General features: G+C 38.5%; 1 protein-coding gene across 4 annotated transcripts; it reads right to left on the bottom strand.

The window, feature by feature from the left end:
• KIAA0753 (KIAA0753 ortholog) lies at positions 1–17,158 on the bottom strand. 4 transcript variants are annotated; one of them, XM_034069059.1, is made up of 15 exons: positions 17,129–17,158; positions 16,252–16,395; positions 15,219–15,831; positions 14,397–14,503; positions 14,040–14,102; positions 13,001–13,216; positions 11,843–12,053; positions 10,355–10,554; positions 9,179–9,348; positions 8,059–8,146; positions 6,564–6,737; positions 5,442–5,523; positions 3,437–3,557; positions 3,056–3,280; positions 1–1,582 (listed from the first exon to the last, which is right to left on the bottom strand). In XM_034069059.1, the coding sequence occupies exons 2-15, from the start codon at positions 16,339–16,341 to the stop codon at positions 1,465–1,467; spliced, it is 2,478 nt and encodes an 825-aa protein (XP_033924950.1). In that variant the 5' UTR covers positions 16,342–16,395; positions 17,129–17,158; the 3' UTR covers positions 1–1,464. The 4 variants fall into 4 exon arrangements, with proteins under 4 accessions (XP_033924950.1, XP_012985823.2, XP_030909588.2 ...); XM_013130369.3 differs by lacking the exon at positions 17,129–17,158 and adding an exon at positions 17,028–17,108; XM_031053728.2 differs by lacking the exon at positions 17,129–17,158 and adding an exon at positions 17,028–17,108 and having other exon boundaries at positions 6,564–6,734.

The raw sequence follows: 17,158 nt of genomic DNA, 5'->3' as shown, positions 1-17,158 counted from the left end.
ATATATATGTATACATACATAGAGACACTATGACTTTAAATCTTCTGGACTTAAAACCACACTTATCTCTATAACCTCAGAAATAAAAAAAGGTAGTGTTTAAATTACAGAAATCAAAGTCACACATCAGCACTAACATTTACATCATTACATTCGGTGCAGATTTCAAGACAAACAAAACAGTAAACCAGACTTCAATAAAAACAATATTTTTTAAATGTATGTTCTAATTAGAGGAAATAAAAATAAATCTTAGAAGGTTAAAAATTATTCTGTTATAGGTTGAACAGTATTGGAGAAAATGAATTTGTCAAAGGACATGTCAACTGTCATGTTGGGGTTTGGGTTATCTTAAGGCCTGAATACTACCAGAAGTAATTATTACTCACTGCTCCCTCCCAAACTAGCACTTTGATTACTTGAAATAAACAATTCAACATTGCAGAAATGCCAACTGTTCATTTATTTTATTGTTCTCTATATGTGGGATTCTTAAGAGCAAGGAATGAGGCTGGATCACTAAATACTGATAAAATAATAGTATTTTAGAGTAACTTGAGGAAAAAAAAAAAGGAAGAAAATCTCCATGATATGCTTCTATTGAAAGGTCTCATTTGCCTGTGCATAATGTACTAGCGATATTTCAGAAATCAGCAGAATAGGTACTACATTCAGAAGCTGACTGCAAGAGCCCAATCAGGCTCGTGGCCTGTGAGCATGATGAGTGACAAGTGTTTACATCAACTTAATGCTGTGCCACGAAAATCCTTCCTTTGGATAGGCACATCCTCAAAAGAACCAACCCTAGTATATATGCTAAGTGTGATGGTCAGACAACATGTTTCTTAAATGAGTCCGAAAGCCCTAAACAGCAAATTAAACAGATTTTACTCTGGACTGTTCCATCTTGGCTTTAGAAATACCAATAATGCTTCATTCTTCCAACACAACTATCAGATATATTCAACTAGTTTCACAAAGAACACTAAACTAAACCCCACAGCTCCCTTCTGAGGTAGATAAGGCAGATTCTCTCCACTTAAAGCAGAAAATTGAGGCACAGTACAGCTAAGTCGATGACACTGCTTGAAACCAGTCGTTCTCACAGTATTTTATTCTATTAAGAAAACCATACATTAAAATGAATGAAATAATACAGGCATACAAACAGATCAGTATTCTTATCAAAATACATAAACTTTACCTGTCACAGTTTACTTCATTCTGTTGAAACACTGGCTAAAAACACAAAAGTCCTGAAAAATGCAGTACAACAAAGTCTGAAAAGGAAAACATTATGATAATGGTTTTATAAAAACCTGAGGCAAATCCTTTATGAATTCAATTCCTTTGGTGAACAGAACCTCACAGATTTCTAAAAAACACAAAAAATTACATCATCTGATAAGACCATTACAACCGAGGCTGACATTACATTTGATAATGGGGCAGATCTGAAAGCCTTTACTGCTCTGGCTGCAAAAACTCGGACGTGAATACAGCTTCTGCATAATCCTCACAAACATCCTGCAGCTCTGCTGCCACATCACACAGGGCTTCTTCTGTTAACTCCTCTGCAAGACTGAGGGAGAGGAAAAAGAAAAAGGTTCAGAAAGTAAAATTCCAGATTCCAGTCATTCATTCCACTGCTACAAATGCTCTGATTTCAGAAAGCAAAACTAAGTTTTTCGTACTTTCTACTGTTTACCCCAGGAAAATAGGTGATACATGTTCTGATGTGTGTTCCGTAAGATACCAGAAATTCTATCCTCAATCTGGGTCATAGAAAAGGACACACTTTGAGTTAAAGGGTTAAGAGACCTCAGTTGTTTTGTTTTTTCAAGCTCTTAGATATTCATCCTGCAGTAGGAATAAGAGCTGACATGCTGTGGTGCTCATCCAAAGGCCGTTGAAGCAAATAGGAAGCTTCTTACTGATTTCAGCTGCCACCAAATCAGGCCTTACTGAAAGCAATAAAGTTTAAGAAAAAAGTGAGAGGAGAAATTTCACTTTTCAGTGATCTCTGGAGCACTGTAACAGATGTTACAGAAGGAAAAACTATTTTAGTGTAAGAACCCAATTGCTTACTGGCTTCTTGAAAACTGTTCTTCAGTTTTGCATATATTCTAAAACATCATAAGTTAGTCTGTTAGTCTTCCTAAGACCTTCTGACCATGGCACAGGAGCGTTTCTTTTAAACATGCTGGGATACGATTTTATGGAAAAAGATTTGTAATGCCCTCTGATGGTAAGGATAAGTCAACGAAGCATGCTGTACAGCACTGCAGTTTAATTCCAAGGAACAACATGTATCACATGGCAACAGTGGAATTCAGCTGTCAGGAGAGATTACTACCATTTCATCTGCCAATCCCAAGAAGGTGCCACTCTTTGAACTACCCATCATCACATCAACTGTAAACAGCAGTACAGTTTAGAAGGCAGAATGACAGTACTGAGAACTGACAAGGCATATTTCAGGGAAATTCAAATAGAGTGGTCTAACCACAGTTACTAAAACCTCTGCCTAATTGAGCAAACCATCACCACACATGATTAACTTCACTCATGCAAATAATCTCCAATACTGCAGGACCTGTTCTGGGAAACACTAATGTAGATGCCAAATGCCACTCAAATGAACTGTATCACTGATTTTAATGCTACTACATAATCCCTCACCACAAAGATTAAAACTTGCATGGTCATTTACAGGGCTTTATTACTTTTTTCACTCACAAAAACTTTGTTTTGTTTTCCTTCAATTTACCTGTTGATGATAGAATTCTGAAAATAACTTTAGTCACCCTATATTTCACACAGTTGTTTCTGTGGTAACACCATAGAAAGATGTGAAAAATCATCACTCCTCCAGGTCATTCTGCTCCCATACCCTTTCCTCCCATGAACACCACGTAGAGAAACAGTCCAACAGGCTTCGGGCTTTCAATATGGAATTTAAATGTCCCCCTCCCAATGACTTTCCCTGAAGGACAGAAAAACCTGTCCAGCAGCTGATATATTCACATCAGAAACACAAAGATACTTCACATACCTCTCAGCAATCTGCCATGGATTGAAACTGCCGACTGCCTCATGGGAAATAAGCTTTAAGTGATGCTTGTATCTGCTGTTATAATCCAAGATGCTCTGAAGCATATGTTTTGGCACAGAAAGAGGCACACAGCCATCTTTCTGTAGAGAGTTACGAGTCAAGGGCAGCAGAATGTCATTTCCAGGCTGCAATTTCTCCTCTGCTTCTTTGTTTTCCTCAGTACCACTGGAAAAATGAAATGGTCATTAAGCCAGAACCAGATTTTGAATATCTTGTTGAATGACCAGAAAATCTCTTCAAACAGTAACTACAATTTTCTGTAATGAAGACACACAGCTGATAGTCACCACAGCCTAGTGTAGGGCCAAATATTCTACTTACTTGCCATCAAAAGGTTTTTCAAATACAGCGTCTGTTTCTGGCTCTGTGCATCTGCTTACTGTGGTTATTTGAATTGGAGGAGGAGATGCAGGTCTGTCAGCTATTGATGCAATTTGCTGTTCTAGAAGGAAGAAAACATTTGAAATTGTTTCTTTGGAAGAGAAAAAATATATTTACTGCAGGTAAGTCCTCACAAAGACTTTTGCTTCTTTTAAGAGGAAGTCTTTCAGATAAGTGAAGTACTGAGCCTCAAGTACTGATATGTATGTTCAATGTAAAATTTCCACGAGCTCAGTGTATTAAAGCTGAGCATTTTAGAAATCCTACCTTTAGTATAGCTTGTTGTGTCAGTGGGCACTTCTACTGAAGAGACAGAAAACACCACTCTAAAACTATGTAATGTATTGAGCTTGGCAGTAAATACAAGACATGGGAAAAAAATCCAACAAGACTTGGGCTAAGCTTCACCAGTCTTATTTGGAGATTTTCTAACTGGTATAAAACACCATTCCATTAAAGTCAGTATGTGATCAGATACTCAGCTTGAAAAATCAATGTAGCTTCATTATTGTACTCAATCTAATAGTAAGATAAAGAACAGAGCAGAAAGATGGGAAAAACAGCAAGCATAAGTCATTCTTATTAGCATGCCATTGTGGTAAACAATATTAAAGTATGTACACTTATGTATGGAATCATCAAGCTATTGTTTGGAATGCTACCTTTCACTAGTGAGCAATTTCCAACTAATATTACTTTGGTCCTTCTCAATTAAAAATTGATGTGAAAAGTTAGTTATTTTTCATCTGAAGGACTTTACATTGATTCATTTATTTTTCTATCCAATAAAAACAAGCAAGAAAAATGTGATTAATGTGAACTGGGCGCAACAAAATCATGGTTTTCTTTCAAGGATTAAATACTTTTTGCTGAAGCATGTTGGAGAGTGAATTCTGTAGAGAAAAAGACCAGATGTTCTGATGCTGCAAAAATTAAACTTGCATGTATGCGACAAGATCTAAAACCAGTATCACCATCACTTGAAAGGAATAAGGAACGAGAAAAATCTTCTAAACTTAAGTAACTTAATTATTATCAATTATGTATTGCCAGAAAAACATTAAACTGTCATGGGTTCACTCCTATCTTAATATTTACCTAACATTTACTCTTGAACTCTAAACCATTTAAACCAATAGTTTATTAAAATAAAGGGGGGAAGGGGGAGAAACAGGAAAAGCAAACTAGAAGGTAAGTATCTGCTTGCTTCTGCCTAAGCAAATTGACAGCAGGACAGAGACTTCATACCTTACCTCAGCTTGTTAACTCTAAATAGTTTGGAAATCATTAGTATGAAAATGATCACTGCTATGTAGCTAATGGTGTTTCAAAGAAATCAAGTCAAATGAGAACACACTAAATACTCTTCTCAAGATTAAAATTTACAGATTTGCCAGTATCTCAAAACTGAAGACAGAGAAGACATGCAGAGCTTAACAGGAAAACAAGTGGCTTTAGGATTAGGCCTCAGACTTAGTAAATTAGCTGTCCTCTGCAGTAAATTCAAGTAGTGCATTGGAAGGTATGTACTTATGGAATATCACCTTCACTGCATGAAAATCATTACATTTTAGTAGAAAACATTTAAGCTAAGGAATGCAAATGCCTAGAAAAGGGACAACATTCAAAGTTACTTGATGATTGGAAGAATGTGTTAGATTCCTATCCTTCAGGTAAACTGCACTAGTAGGTTTTTCCACCCAAATGCAGCCCCAACAAAAGCAATAAGAAAATGGCAGCCAGTTCTCAGATGAAATTCTTCCCCTTTACAATACTGATTTTAGAACAAGATTTTAGAAACAGTCTTCTGAAAGGGGCACCTATAGTAAAAAATGTGTCTGGATGATGTTATTTGATCACACATAATCGAATTATTTTTACTTCACAACATGAATTTAAAAATACAGATTACAGAAAAAATGAGTTGCATTAAAAAGACACTTACCCATTTTGTCTTCCTGAGCCCAGAACTCCAAATCACTGTATACAATGCGGGTGAATCTCCTGCGTACAGCCTCCTGGTATCTCTGGTTTTGAACATACAAATTCCATCAATTAACACACAGCAGTTCAGCTGTACTGGCTGTTTTGACCCAATCAGAAAGCAGGTCATGATCCTCTGTGGTCAAAGTAAGCTTATTTTGCCTAGTTAACACACAAAAGCAGTAGGGGCATGAAATCACAGATACTGCTCTCATTCAAAATGCCATTCTTGGAAGATGTAACTAGTCAGTAGCATGACAACTGCTCCCATTTCAGCTCAACAGCAGCTAGACGAACAACTGAAGGGCCCTTGTTACTACCAACAGAAAAATCAAATGCGTGCTTAAGTACCTCATATGATAAAGACCCTACACAATGTAACTTCATGCTTCCAAGTTACAAATAGATCTCTAGAATGGCACTAAGCTCTGTAGATCTGTATTATAATATATTTCACTGAACAGGAAGGTTGAAATGGGACTTGAACCAGAAAGTGTAGGAAAGCTGATAAAAATATCAAAAATTAAGAAAGCAATAAATGAGAAAGTTCAAGTCAAGGAATTCATGACCCCATTATATTTACACAGAAAGATGGATAAATAAGGGATACAGATAACCATGTATTTGTCTGACTTTCCCCATGCTGCCCTGTGAAATATTCTGAATTGTCAGAGCGTATTTCCTCGAGATGCTCATGCTCCTGGAATACTGGGATCCCAGAGCACACACACAAAAAAATCATATTCAAATACTTTCCAATCTGGGAGACAATCAACATAATCAACATAATCGCCATACTGATTGTCCCATTCATATATGACCCAACCCATAAAATCTTGAGGTGGGAAGCAAACTCAGGTCTAAGGGCTTTAAAGCTAGCAATAAAACCATTAGAGCAAACCTTCTTCCATTTTCACAGTGTTTTGCTGGAAGTCCAAATTCCTTCCAAGTCTTTCATTTCAGGCATTAACCCAGTCAGACCTTGCTTCATTTAAGAATGTAGATACTTACAGATATTACAACTTATGGGTAATAAAACTAGAAATTAGCACTAATGAGACCATCCAAGAGAGAAAAATCTTACTTCAATTTCTTCCATTCTTTCCAGCATTGACTCCAGATTGTGAGTGTCAGCCACAGGCAGAGCCTTGCTCTGGAGTTGCTCATGCTGCTCCATACTCCACAGTTCCTGAGCAGTATCTTCTAAAGGATCATTCAATAACTTTTCACTCAGAGTATCTGCATTTTCTGCAACCTGCTATTAAAACGAAACAAAAACCCAAACCAGATCACCACCAAACCAACCAATAAAACCAAAACATTCCCCCCCTGGCAACGCAAGAAAGAAAGGAAAAAAAAACCCAAACAAAAAAGCCCCAAATAACTGAGGGGAAAGAACATTTCTTCCAGCAGCTCATGGAAATAGTCCAACTGCCATTCAACTTTTCTCTTCAATGAAAATCCAAATAAATTTTCGACCCATACAGTAAGCCAAATCAATAAAACCAATGAATATGGAAAACACTTGCTACACAATCTTGTTCCCAAATAGAAGACAAAACTGTCACAGGTTCAGAGATCACCCAAGAATTCAATACAGTGAAGCAAATGCTTCACTCATCTCACAGAACACTACACACACATTTAACTTCTCATACAGGAACAGCCTCAGAGCAGCTCCAGGTGGGTATAAGTAAATATATAGAATCCAGGCCACAGCTGTAGCTTTCAGTTACATCCAATTTTGCCAGTTAGCGATTTCATTATTCATTTACCTACATTACTTTAAAAGAAAACATCTTTCCCCGTAAGCAACCACATTCATTCAAGGTCACATCAAGAAAAAAAAACCAGAAAAAAGACAATGTTAGAAAGAACTTTTTCATTGTTTCATATTGTATGTGGTTACCAAACAATACTTTAGAAGGCACATTTTTAAAGATATGGCTTATGTAAGTTGAAATTGCTAAGTTTGGGAAATCAGTACTACACTTCCAGATGCATTCTGCGATATGGCAAAAATTAAAAGTAATCTTAAATGTCAAACAGCTTTACTCTATGACATACAGGTAGAATACACCTTCTCATATGTATGAGTTAAAAAGTGATTTATAAATGAAGACTCCTTCAAATGAGTTTGTTTCCAAGGAGAGATTCATTTTCTAAATAAAGCATAAAACCTCTCACACTAATAAAGCTTTCTATAGTACTAGCCATTAATATTACTGGTCCAAATTTATTTAGTCATTAAATATGGTATTATAAGAATCATTGAGCCAATCTTATCAAGTTCAGTCATGTTCAGCATGGGACTGTTACAACCACTCAAAACCAATTTAAAAATGCATCTACTTGATAAGAAGCTAACAAAAAAAAAAAAGGAAAATTTAACACAGCTTTGCCAAAATCTATAACTCCATTCAAGGCCCACACACTGAAATGGAAATACACTCTCCAAATGTCCAAAACTCTGTTGACTACATAAATATGATTTGAAAAGATACTGTGTTGCCCCTATATAAATCTTTTTCAGCTCTAAAGGCATCCTTCAAACAGTGGCATGAGCTTGACTGTACTACCTGTGTCCTATATGACAGAGGTTTTAAGGGCTCGCACACTGCCTTCTCAGCTCTCTTTGCATACTGTGTTGGAGAAGCACTCCGTGACCTACGCAAAACAAATGACAATGCCATCCTGAAACATGGTATGACAACAGGAACTTTAAAAAAACCACATAAATGTCCTTTTCTGGGGACTGGTGGAGTGGTGAGGAGACGACATCACATCTGACATCATTTATTAGCTCTTCAAACCAAATAACTACTTTTGTATTTTTTCATTTCTCCTCTACTAAGGTCAGTGAGAACACTCACTCTTCCAAAGTTTCTGCTTCAGGTCATGCTAGTCTTAAAAAATAAACCAGCAGCATAGAGGGTTACAAAATGGGCATTTTAACAACTGAAGAATGAAATAATGTGATTCTGAATATTAGTTTTGAAAACTTGCAAAACACTTTAGAGACAAAATTAATGCTGACTTTAACACCATATGCACCAGGAAATTCTGTTAAGAACCAGGGACCTTTAGTTACATTTCTGCTACTGGCAAACAGGCAACTTCATGACTACTCACAAACACTGCATGGAAAGACAGGCTTGCTGTCTTACCATGCACACTGCTCAGTACAGATGCAGCAGCTGGACCAGCATGTGGATTTCCCGCTCCAATTGCCACAGACAGTAGTTCCAAAGCTAATTCGGGGAGCCCTGGTCTCGTATGCCAAACATAGCTTAAAATAAACAAGACTACACTCTATTACTGGCTAGGACAAAGATATATATTCTTTTTGGAACAGGGAAATATTTCCTTTCTTACCACGGTGCAGTAAATATCCATTCTGTATACTGTGTGTTTCAGACAACACCCTGCCTAGCACAGTTTGGATGGCAACTTCCAGACAATACTTGAACCTGATCCATAAAAAAATCATAAAGCAATGGCTCTTCCCAGGCTGTATGTATAAGACCACTTTGTGCCAGCTGGGAGAAGCATACAACTAGCAGGTAGCAACCTGTGCTGTGCCACCTGCCTTCATGGTCTGACAGCCAGGCCAAATCCATCCCACTTATTAGTACAGATACAGCAGCATTTCCACAGGAAATCAGGGTAAAGACAGGTTCTACTCCTCTGTGAACGTACCACTTAGGTGCGAGAGGTGGGTGTGCAGGGTTTGGAGGCGTGCGGGGTATTCTACTCTCCCTAGCAAGTCGTTTGTTCTCTTTTAGCTGGAAAGCTATAGTTGTCTCTTGAAATCGGGCATGCTTTCCTTGAGGCTGCATCTCTCTTGATTTTACAGATTTCGGTGTTCCCTTGAAATAAGCACAAGCACATTAAAAACACATATTCCAGTTGTTGAATTTTTAAAGTATTTTACATTCTGCATCAGAATTTGTCTTGAAGTCCTGCCTATTTGCTTTGTTGCACAGTTGACATGACTTAAAGGGATGTACAACTGTGCCTGAACAGAACATATGCTTAATCCTACAACTCTTCTCTTTGCAAACAGTTCCAAGATTTCCAATGTTGCCCTTCATGGGAAAAAACTTATTTTCAGATTTTTACGCTTATACTTGACATTAACTTGGAACAGTTCCAAACAGAAGGTTTCCACAGTAACATTTTATTCAGCCATGAAACTAAAATATCACCATATTTGTATTTACTACAAGGACTCTTAGATTCATCCCCTCAGTATGAATTACTGAAATGCTTAACTTTCCTGCTCACAGCTGCATGCATAGATACAGGAAGTAGTAAAAGTTACATACATATATGTCTATGTTACTATGGCAACCTGATTTTCAAGAGGAAAGAAAGGAAAGAAAGGAAAGGAAAGGAAAAGAACTTGATCTTAAGGTAATTTCCAACCTTAACTATTGTATGATTTTATGATTCTAAATTTGCCCAAATTGTCTCCTCCTAGAAACATTAACACAACATTACCACCAACTGCATTTTTCATGACAGAGAATGACCAATAAGAGGAAAATATTCCAGCTTTTAAGTTGAAAAACAACCACACTAATTTCAAACATGAAACTAGTTTTGCTAAAAGTTTTCCTTGCTAATGCTGTTACTTATTGGTCCTCGTTGTAAGGCACCTTTCCAAGCAACAGTAACACTACTCTCAGAAAACAGCTGATAAAATAGTCATAACCACAAGAAATACTGTAGGCAAATTACACAATTTATCCCTCTCTGCCTCCTAGATCGGCATAAAAAGGTTGTGAGGAAGTGCAAAGCTGCACAGCATCTTCCATTATACAACAAATCCCAGAAGTAAAAAAAGCATAAGTTCTTTCATGACTTCTGTACCTGTGATTTTGCAGGCAATAACACACCTTTCTTCTTCAATGGGACACCTTCAAGCATGGGATCTTTTATCACAGCTCTACGTCTCAGCAATGCATCTGTGCTTCCTTGTGAAGTGGCATTTTTCTCTGGAGCAGGTGGTTTACTGTCTTCTTGGAATTTATTGTGCAACATCCGAGCACAACTGTTTGCCTTCTGAAGTGCTGAAATATTTACAACATGTATGAAAAATAAGTTTTCAACTAAGCATACTTCTTGAATGCCCTTTCCTAGGGCTAGAAAGAAATACTATTCTAGTAAAAAACAGGACGAGGTATGAGAATGATACCTTAAAGAAGAAAACCAATTCATATAGGTTATGTAATAATGCAATAAGCTACAATGGCTTACATGAGGCGGCAAAATATTTCAGGTGGTAAATTTATCTCTAACACCATGAGAAAGAATAAAGCCCACTTCCTTGCACATATGAAAGTATCTGAAGGGGGCCTATAGGGGTGCTGGTGACAGACTATTCATTAGGGACTGTAGTGATAGGACAAGGGGTAACGGGTTAAAACTTAAACAGCAGAGGTTTAGATTGGATATAAGGAAGAAATTCTTTACTGTTAGGGTGCTGAGGTACTGGAATGGGTTGCCCAGGGAGGTAGTGAATGCTCCATCCCTGGCAGTGTTCAAGGCCAGCTTGGATGAAGCCTTGGGTGATATGGTTTAGTGTGAGGTGTCCCTGCCCATGGCAGGGGGGCTGGAACCAGATGATCTTAAGGCCCTTTCCAACCCTAAGTATTCTATGAAGTTAAAGAAACAAAGTAACTTATTTTTCAATAAATAAATCATTGAAATGGTTGCATGGCAAACTAATAGTGGAAAAAAACCAGTGTCTTCAGCTTAACAATCAGTTAATGTGTCTCTAGGTGCTGAAACTGTGATTACTGGGCAGAAGACATTAATGTTTATGAACTGGCAAGAATAAAACAGAGCCACCCCCCTCAAAAGCAAAAAAACTGCACAAATCAAAGAAATTCTGAGCCAAGACTTGAGTTAATCTTTTCACTGTAAACAGTTAAGCAACAATAGTTTTGTTGGAGATTTGCTAACAGTCAGCAACTTTGCACTCCAGAATAATGTACCTACACAGTACTAGGTAGGTAGGTATTTGGAAATATTCTGTATGCATCATTAATGTCAGCTTGTAAACTGCAATTTAGGTGTACCTGTGGAAAGCCAATCCAAGTTCAACCCACAGTAAAAGAAATAGACAAAAAAGGCAGAACATGATAATAATAACACAGTTATAAGGAGGCTTATAAACCTGCAGCCTGACGTTCTCAGAGAACAGCTGAAAAAAAACACCTAACAAGGCTGCGTGAGTCTAAGGACTACATATGAGCTGTCATGCACTTCTGACTGACAATACCTAACACACTACAAAACTGAGAGGAGGTGGCAAGTTAACTGATAAAAACGTATTTTAGAATTCAAAACACAAACCAGTTGAGAGACTCCCGGCAGCTGGAGGTTTTCTAGGTTCTTGGCCACGTTGTCCCTTTAAAATGAGACATTTGTTTTCCCGTTTTGGAGATACAAGCTGCTTTCTGGATGGAAATGTCTCAGTGTTCCTTGGAGATTTGCCCTGAGATGATGAAATACACTTCTTCATTTTTTGGGGTGTTTGTTTCTTTTCCAGCAGTGAATCTAGATCCTGCACCATATATTTAGAATGTTAATTACTCTCTCAGTAAAACTGATGTAATAGTGAGACAGAAAATTCAGAGATTCTAGGTAGTTGGAACTTTTTTGATGTGATTCTGTTTTTTGTGGTAGTGATTATTCCTGACAGCTTGTTCCTGCAGAAGCTTCTTTGTAGTATTAACTTAAACCTTACAGAAAAGACTTGTGGTTTTGTACTTACAATTGACTCCCAGCAAATTATCTGCTTACAGCATGTTCAAAAATGGACACAAAGGCTACAGACAAAACGACAAAAGCCCACACAACTCAGGGAAGACAGACACATCTTCCAATGCAAAGTCCAAACTCAAATAATTCTACCTCCTTTGCAATTCCCAGGCAGTCAGCACTGTTACTGTTACTGTTCTCAGTAACAGTTCTTATGAGAACTGTTACTGTTCTCATAAGCATTGCAGAACAATAAAACTGAAAACACAGCTCTTACAGTTAGAACAATATTTTAAGGAAAATATGACTACGGTATCAGTTGCTTTCATTCAAATTAATTAAAATACTGGTTTTATAATAGTTCAGGTTCCATAGGCTCTTACGTAAAAAAAAAATAGTCTTGTTGGTGGGAATTACAGCAGGAAACGTTAATCAGAACTTTTCTATTATACCAACAACATGTTTTAAGACATCAGATATCACTAACAAAAGGCATTGCAAGGGCATCAACAAGAAGGGCATCAGGTAGCTTCCGTGTTTAGGATGCAAGTCTATTTTATGCCACCATTACTTAGGAATGCATTTATAGATGTGAAAATACATCCTTAAAAAAAAAAAACAAACAACTAACAGCAAAACTCCCCAAACTCCAGTTCAATATTCTGCCATTCATGAACACACAACATAGTTTACAGTTTTGTATTTCACTATGTCTTTTCTGCTTAGCAAAACCAGAGTGTTTTTTCTTACTTCAACTTGCAGCAAAATATCTAGGATAACATCTGAAATAGAAGAATCCACTTCTAGTTTGGCAGAACAGAGAGACAGTTGTCGAATGAGACTGCCCAGTTCCTTGTAGTGGGTAGGAATCTGCTGCTCTGTTTGATCTGTAAACTGATTGGCAAATGCCTGCAAGGCTCGTACAGCTCCTCTGTGTGCCGCTGCCAACCTGGATGCTGCTCGAGACTAGAACATGAAAAATAAATGTTTTAATAGCTACAGTTTCTATGAATATTGATATTATTTGAAGAACTGTCACCAATATTTCATGGAGAAACACTCAGGCTTGGGATAATTCTGATGGATATGAGGGCATTCGTGAGATAAAACAAAACAGGCACTTAAGTAACCTACTAAAGTACTACACACCAGTACTCATATCAAGTATCATGCTAGCTTCAGATAAAATAGTCTGGTTATAATGTATTCAGATGTTTCTACTACCTATGCTAGCAGAGGACGATAGTTACGGGCTTGATCCTGATGTGCAACAATTGCACAAACATAGAACATTCTCCTTCCTCCACTTTTTATTACAGAATAAAATACATATGTTGGAGAAGCACAACAGAACAACAGGACAGTACCGGCCAAAAACTAAGCATAATCTCAGTACTATCTTTCTGAAAGATGTCAATCAGAGAAGAAAAGCACAAAGGGGCTGACAAGACTGAGTGACATCAATGGAAAGTTAAAAAAAGTGGGCAAGAGTAGAGCCCAGTGTTATTCAGAAAAGGAAGTGGAATGAAGAAGGAATTAGGAGCCACATAAAAGCAGACCAACAGCCTTCCTCTTTGGTTTGCTGTAGGTGGGCAAGAACTGAGAAGAGGGAAGCAGCAAAGGCAGTATCAGACCATGTGAGACATAGTTCTGTGAGAATGAGATGAAAGGCGCAAGATACAAAGAGAGTCTCACTTCTAGAGAGGGCTCAGGTGTACCCTAGACAAACCCAATTAGGTAGATAGCTTCCTCTCAATTACTCACAGCCTGAAGGATAATTACATCTTACCTTTTTCGTATGTTTGACTTTACGAGGACTCAGTTTCTCTAAATCATCCTGAATTTCTTTTACCTGTTTAACAAGAAATAGGGGAACAGGGGAAAGTCAGTCAGAATGAGTTCTGTGTCTATAAATGAACAATTAATCTTCACTATAATGTCCGAGTCAAAGTTTAAATTTACCACTGATGATGCTCATATCTGTCCAGTCATGAGAGAAATTAGTGACACCATTCAGACCTGAACTAGAATGCTATGGAAGTTCAGAGATAAGCAGATCAAATTTCTTATGTTTCAGTTCATTTCTGTCAAATTCATCACAATAAGCTAACTACTATGCATCCCAATTCAAAATGCTGATTCTTACCTGTTGCTGGAGTACATAAAGCATCCGAGCTGACCGTGCAGCTTGCTCCCGTCTCCTAGCACAAACTCGCTGCTCTTTATCAGGATCTAAAATTTCTCTCTCTCCACCTAAAAAGCATGAAATGAAACAGTTTTATGTCTTAATTTAACCTGCAAAAATCCTAATTAAGACATGAGAACAAACAAAGTTTAGCAATAAGCCTCTTTCATGCAGAACCAATACACAAGGGATCATTTTTGCAGTGCTCCCTTGAGCAGTAATGCAAACTAGCTTAACTCTACATCATGTTTCTATCTAGAATTTGACAAAACATTCTTATATAATATAGCCTATTAGTTATAGCTTCCAAAACAACGTGATCTCTTAGTTTTATGACAGCAATGCAGGTAAAGCACTCAAAGTTAGGAACAGCTAAACTTTCAAGTAGTTGTTACAAAAGAACCAATGTTGTGTGCACTGGGGCTGGCTGCCATGGAGTTGGTCTTCTTCAGGATCACCAGTATGTTGCTGGTTTGGATTTATGACTAAAAGTGTTGATAGCATCCCAGTGTTCTGGCTATTGTTGAGCCATACTTGCACAGCACTAACTATGCCCTATCAGTGCATAGCCTGGGTGCGTGCAAGAAACTAGGAGGGGACATGGCTGGGACAGCTGACCCCAACTGACCAAAGGGATGCTCCACACCATGCTCAGCAATAACAATGAACTTTTTTGGGAAGGAAGGTAGCCATTGCTCACAGGTTAGCTGGGCATTGCATCTACTTGTGGGAGGTAGTAAGTGATTGCCTTTTCATCCCATGACTGTTCTTGATTGTTCTTACCTTTTTTTGTCAATTCTTCAATTTTCTGGACATAGTTCCTCAGCTCCTTGTGCAGCCGTCGGACTTCCTGCATGCTTTTATCTTCTTTTTTGTTGATGCTTGGCTTGGGGGCTGGCCCTGTGCCATGACTGGGTGGAGAGCCCAGACCAGCCGGTATTAGCGTTCCCTTATTTGGTGTGTAGAGATAAACTTTAGCCCCAGAGGTGGCAGTCTCCACTTTGGATGCCTGACCAAGCTTCTGCTGATATTTCAAGCAAGTTTGAGACTTGAGGGCATTTTTATTTTCTGGGATTTCAAATACTTCAGCCTTCTGCTGTTGTGACTTCTGGGCCAATAGAGGTTTACTGGCAGCATCCCCACATACTTGCTGTTTCACTTGCTCTTCAAGTTGTCTTCGTTTTATGTCCCTTTTGGCTAGCTGAAGAGCCAATTTTAGTCTCTCTTCAGATACCACTGAAAATATGCCAGAGCTTCTCATGCTGGGGTCCTCACTTCCACTCAGATTTCTCTGATTATTGGATGCCTTCAGTTTTTCTATTATAATTGGACGAGGGTTAGAGAATTGGAGAGCCAGGTTCTCTGGAGCTGCAGGAACATTTCTGTTGAACTGGAGCTGTTCCAAAGTGTAAAAAAAACCAAATAGATCTAATGTTACAAAGGACACTTTCCACAGGGAATGTGCCTATAGTGTTGAAAAGTAAATAAAACAGACCTTCTTTCATACTAGAATGCATTCTGTCATGACAGTACTTCTGCAATGCACGCAAGGTATTCCATCCACTGAGACAAATACCATTATTAAAAGTTATTTTGAATTAAACATTTAGATCATTTTATAAATTATATTTACAGATGTGATTTCTGGTCTATACCCTAACAAAAAGGCAGTGTGAAGATTATGTATGAGAGCATCATGAAAGCAAGTATGAAGACAGCCTGCTAGTGACTGTCAATCTCAGTTGGTCATAGTCATCTTTCTGTAACAATCACAAATGAAAGCCAATTCAGCATCGCTGCAGAAGTCAAATAATACCTGTGTTTGTAAAGCCTTTGCTTTGTTCCTGTAGAGCTGGGTAGCGAATGCAAATGTAGCATCAGACACAGTTGCCTTGCTTGGTCCCATCACACAGGCTTGATTATGAAATTCCAATTATTTGTCTTTTCCTTACAATGACAACTATAAACATAAGAATCAAACATTATTTCCGCCTCTCAAAAGCAATCCTAGGTCATGCATGGAAAGCACATTGTGCACTCACATGGATGGTATCAAATCCTGTCATTTAAGGCAAATTTTACAATTTATATTGTTCTTTTACACACCACCATAGAGAGTTGAGGAGCACCACTACAGCCAATGAGGCTCACACCATGAACCACAAGAAGACTGTTGCAGTACTGCTATTATTATTATTATATACCTAAAAAGGAAATAGCATACTGTAAAGATAAGAAAACAGATCAGCACGACAGCTTAAGGCATTGCTTCAGGTACACGGCCTGTACAAAAACCATCAGTGTCAACGGAAAGCAGATCAAGGGCATGCCCATGCCTAAAGTTTTGCAGAGGTTTAAACTAAAAGCGATGTGCAGAGGCAGCCAGGTGCGCATCTCCTTCATCCGCTCTGGGAATTAAGAAATCAGCAGGACCCGACACATAACGCTGTTAAAACTCTATCACGACTGAGGCTTTGCCTCTGCTCCTCCTGTCGCTGAAGCTGTCCTCGGGCCTCGCACGACGCGCCCGTGTGAGGGGGTCCCAGCCGCACAGCCCACACCCGGCCCGCCCCACGTTCCGCCTGCGCTCACAGCATCCGAACAGCCGAGACTTGCACCGGGGACGTCCCCACACTGCCGCTGAGGAAAGGAGGGCGGACGGTGAAGCGGCCCAGACCCACGGGGACACCCACCGAGCCGCTATTCAAACCCGCTCCTGCAGC

The sequence above is a fragment of the Melopsittacus undulatus genome, chromosome 13 (assembly GCF_012275295.1).
Source record: "Melopsittacus undulatus isolate bMelUnd1 chromosome 13, bMelUnd1.mat.Z, whole genome shotgun sequence".
Lineage (NCBI taxonomy): Eukaryota > Metazoa > Chordata > Aves > Psittaciformes > Psittaculidae > Melopsittacus > Melopsittacus undulatus.
This window is presented reverse-complemented; position numbering and strand designations above follow the sequence as displayed.

Coding starts and splice junctions, on each gene's coding strand:
- KIAA0753 (XM_034069059.1), bottom strand. CDS start 16,341: ATGGGACCAAGCAAGGCAACTGTGTCTGATGCTACATTTGCATTCGCT. Junction 14,504..15,218: donor TGAAGAATTGACAAAAAAAG/GTAAGAACAATC, acceptor CATGCTTTTTAG/GTGGAGAGAGAGAAATTTTA. Junction 3,281..3,436: donor GAAAAACCTTTTGATGGCAA/GTAAGTAGAATA, acceptor TCATTTTTCCAG/TGGTACTGAGGAAAACAAAG.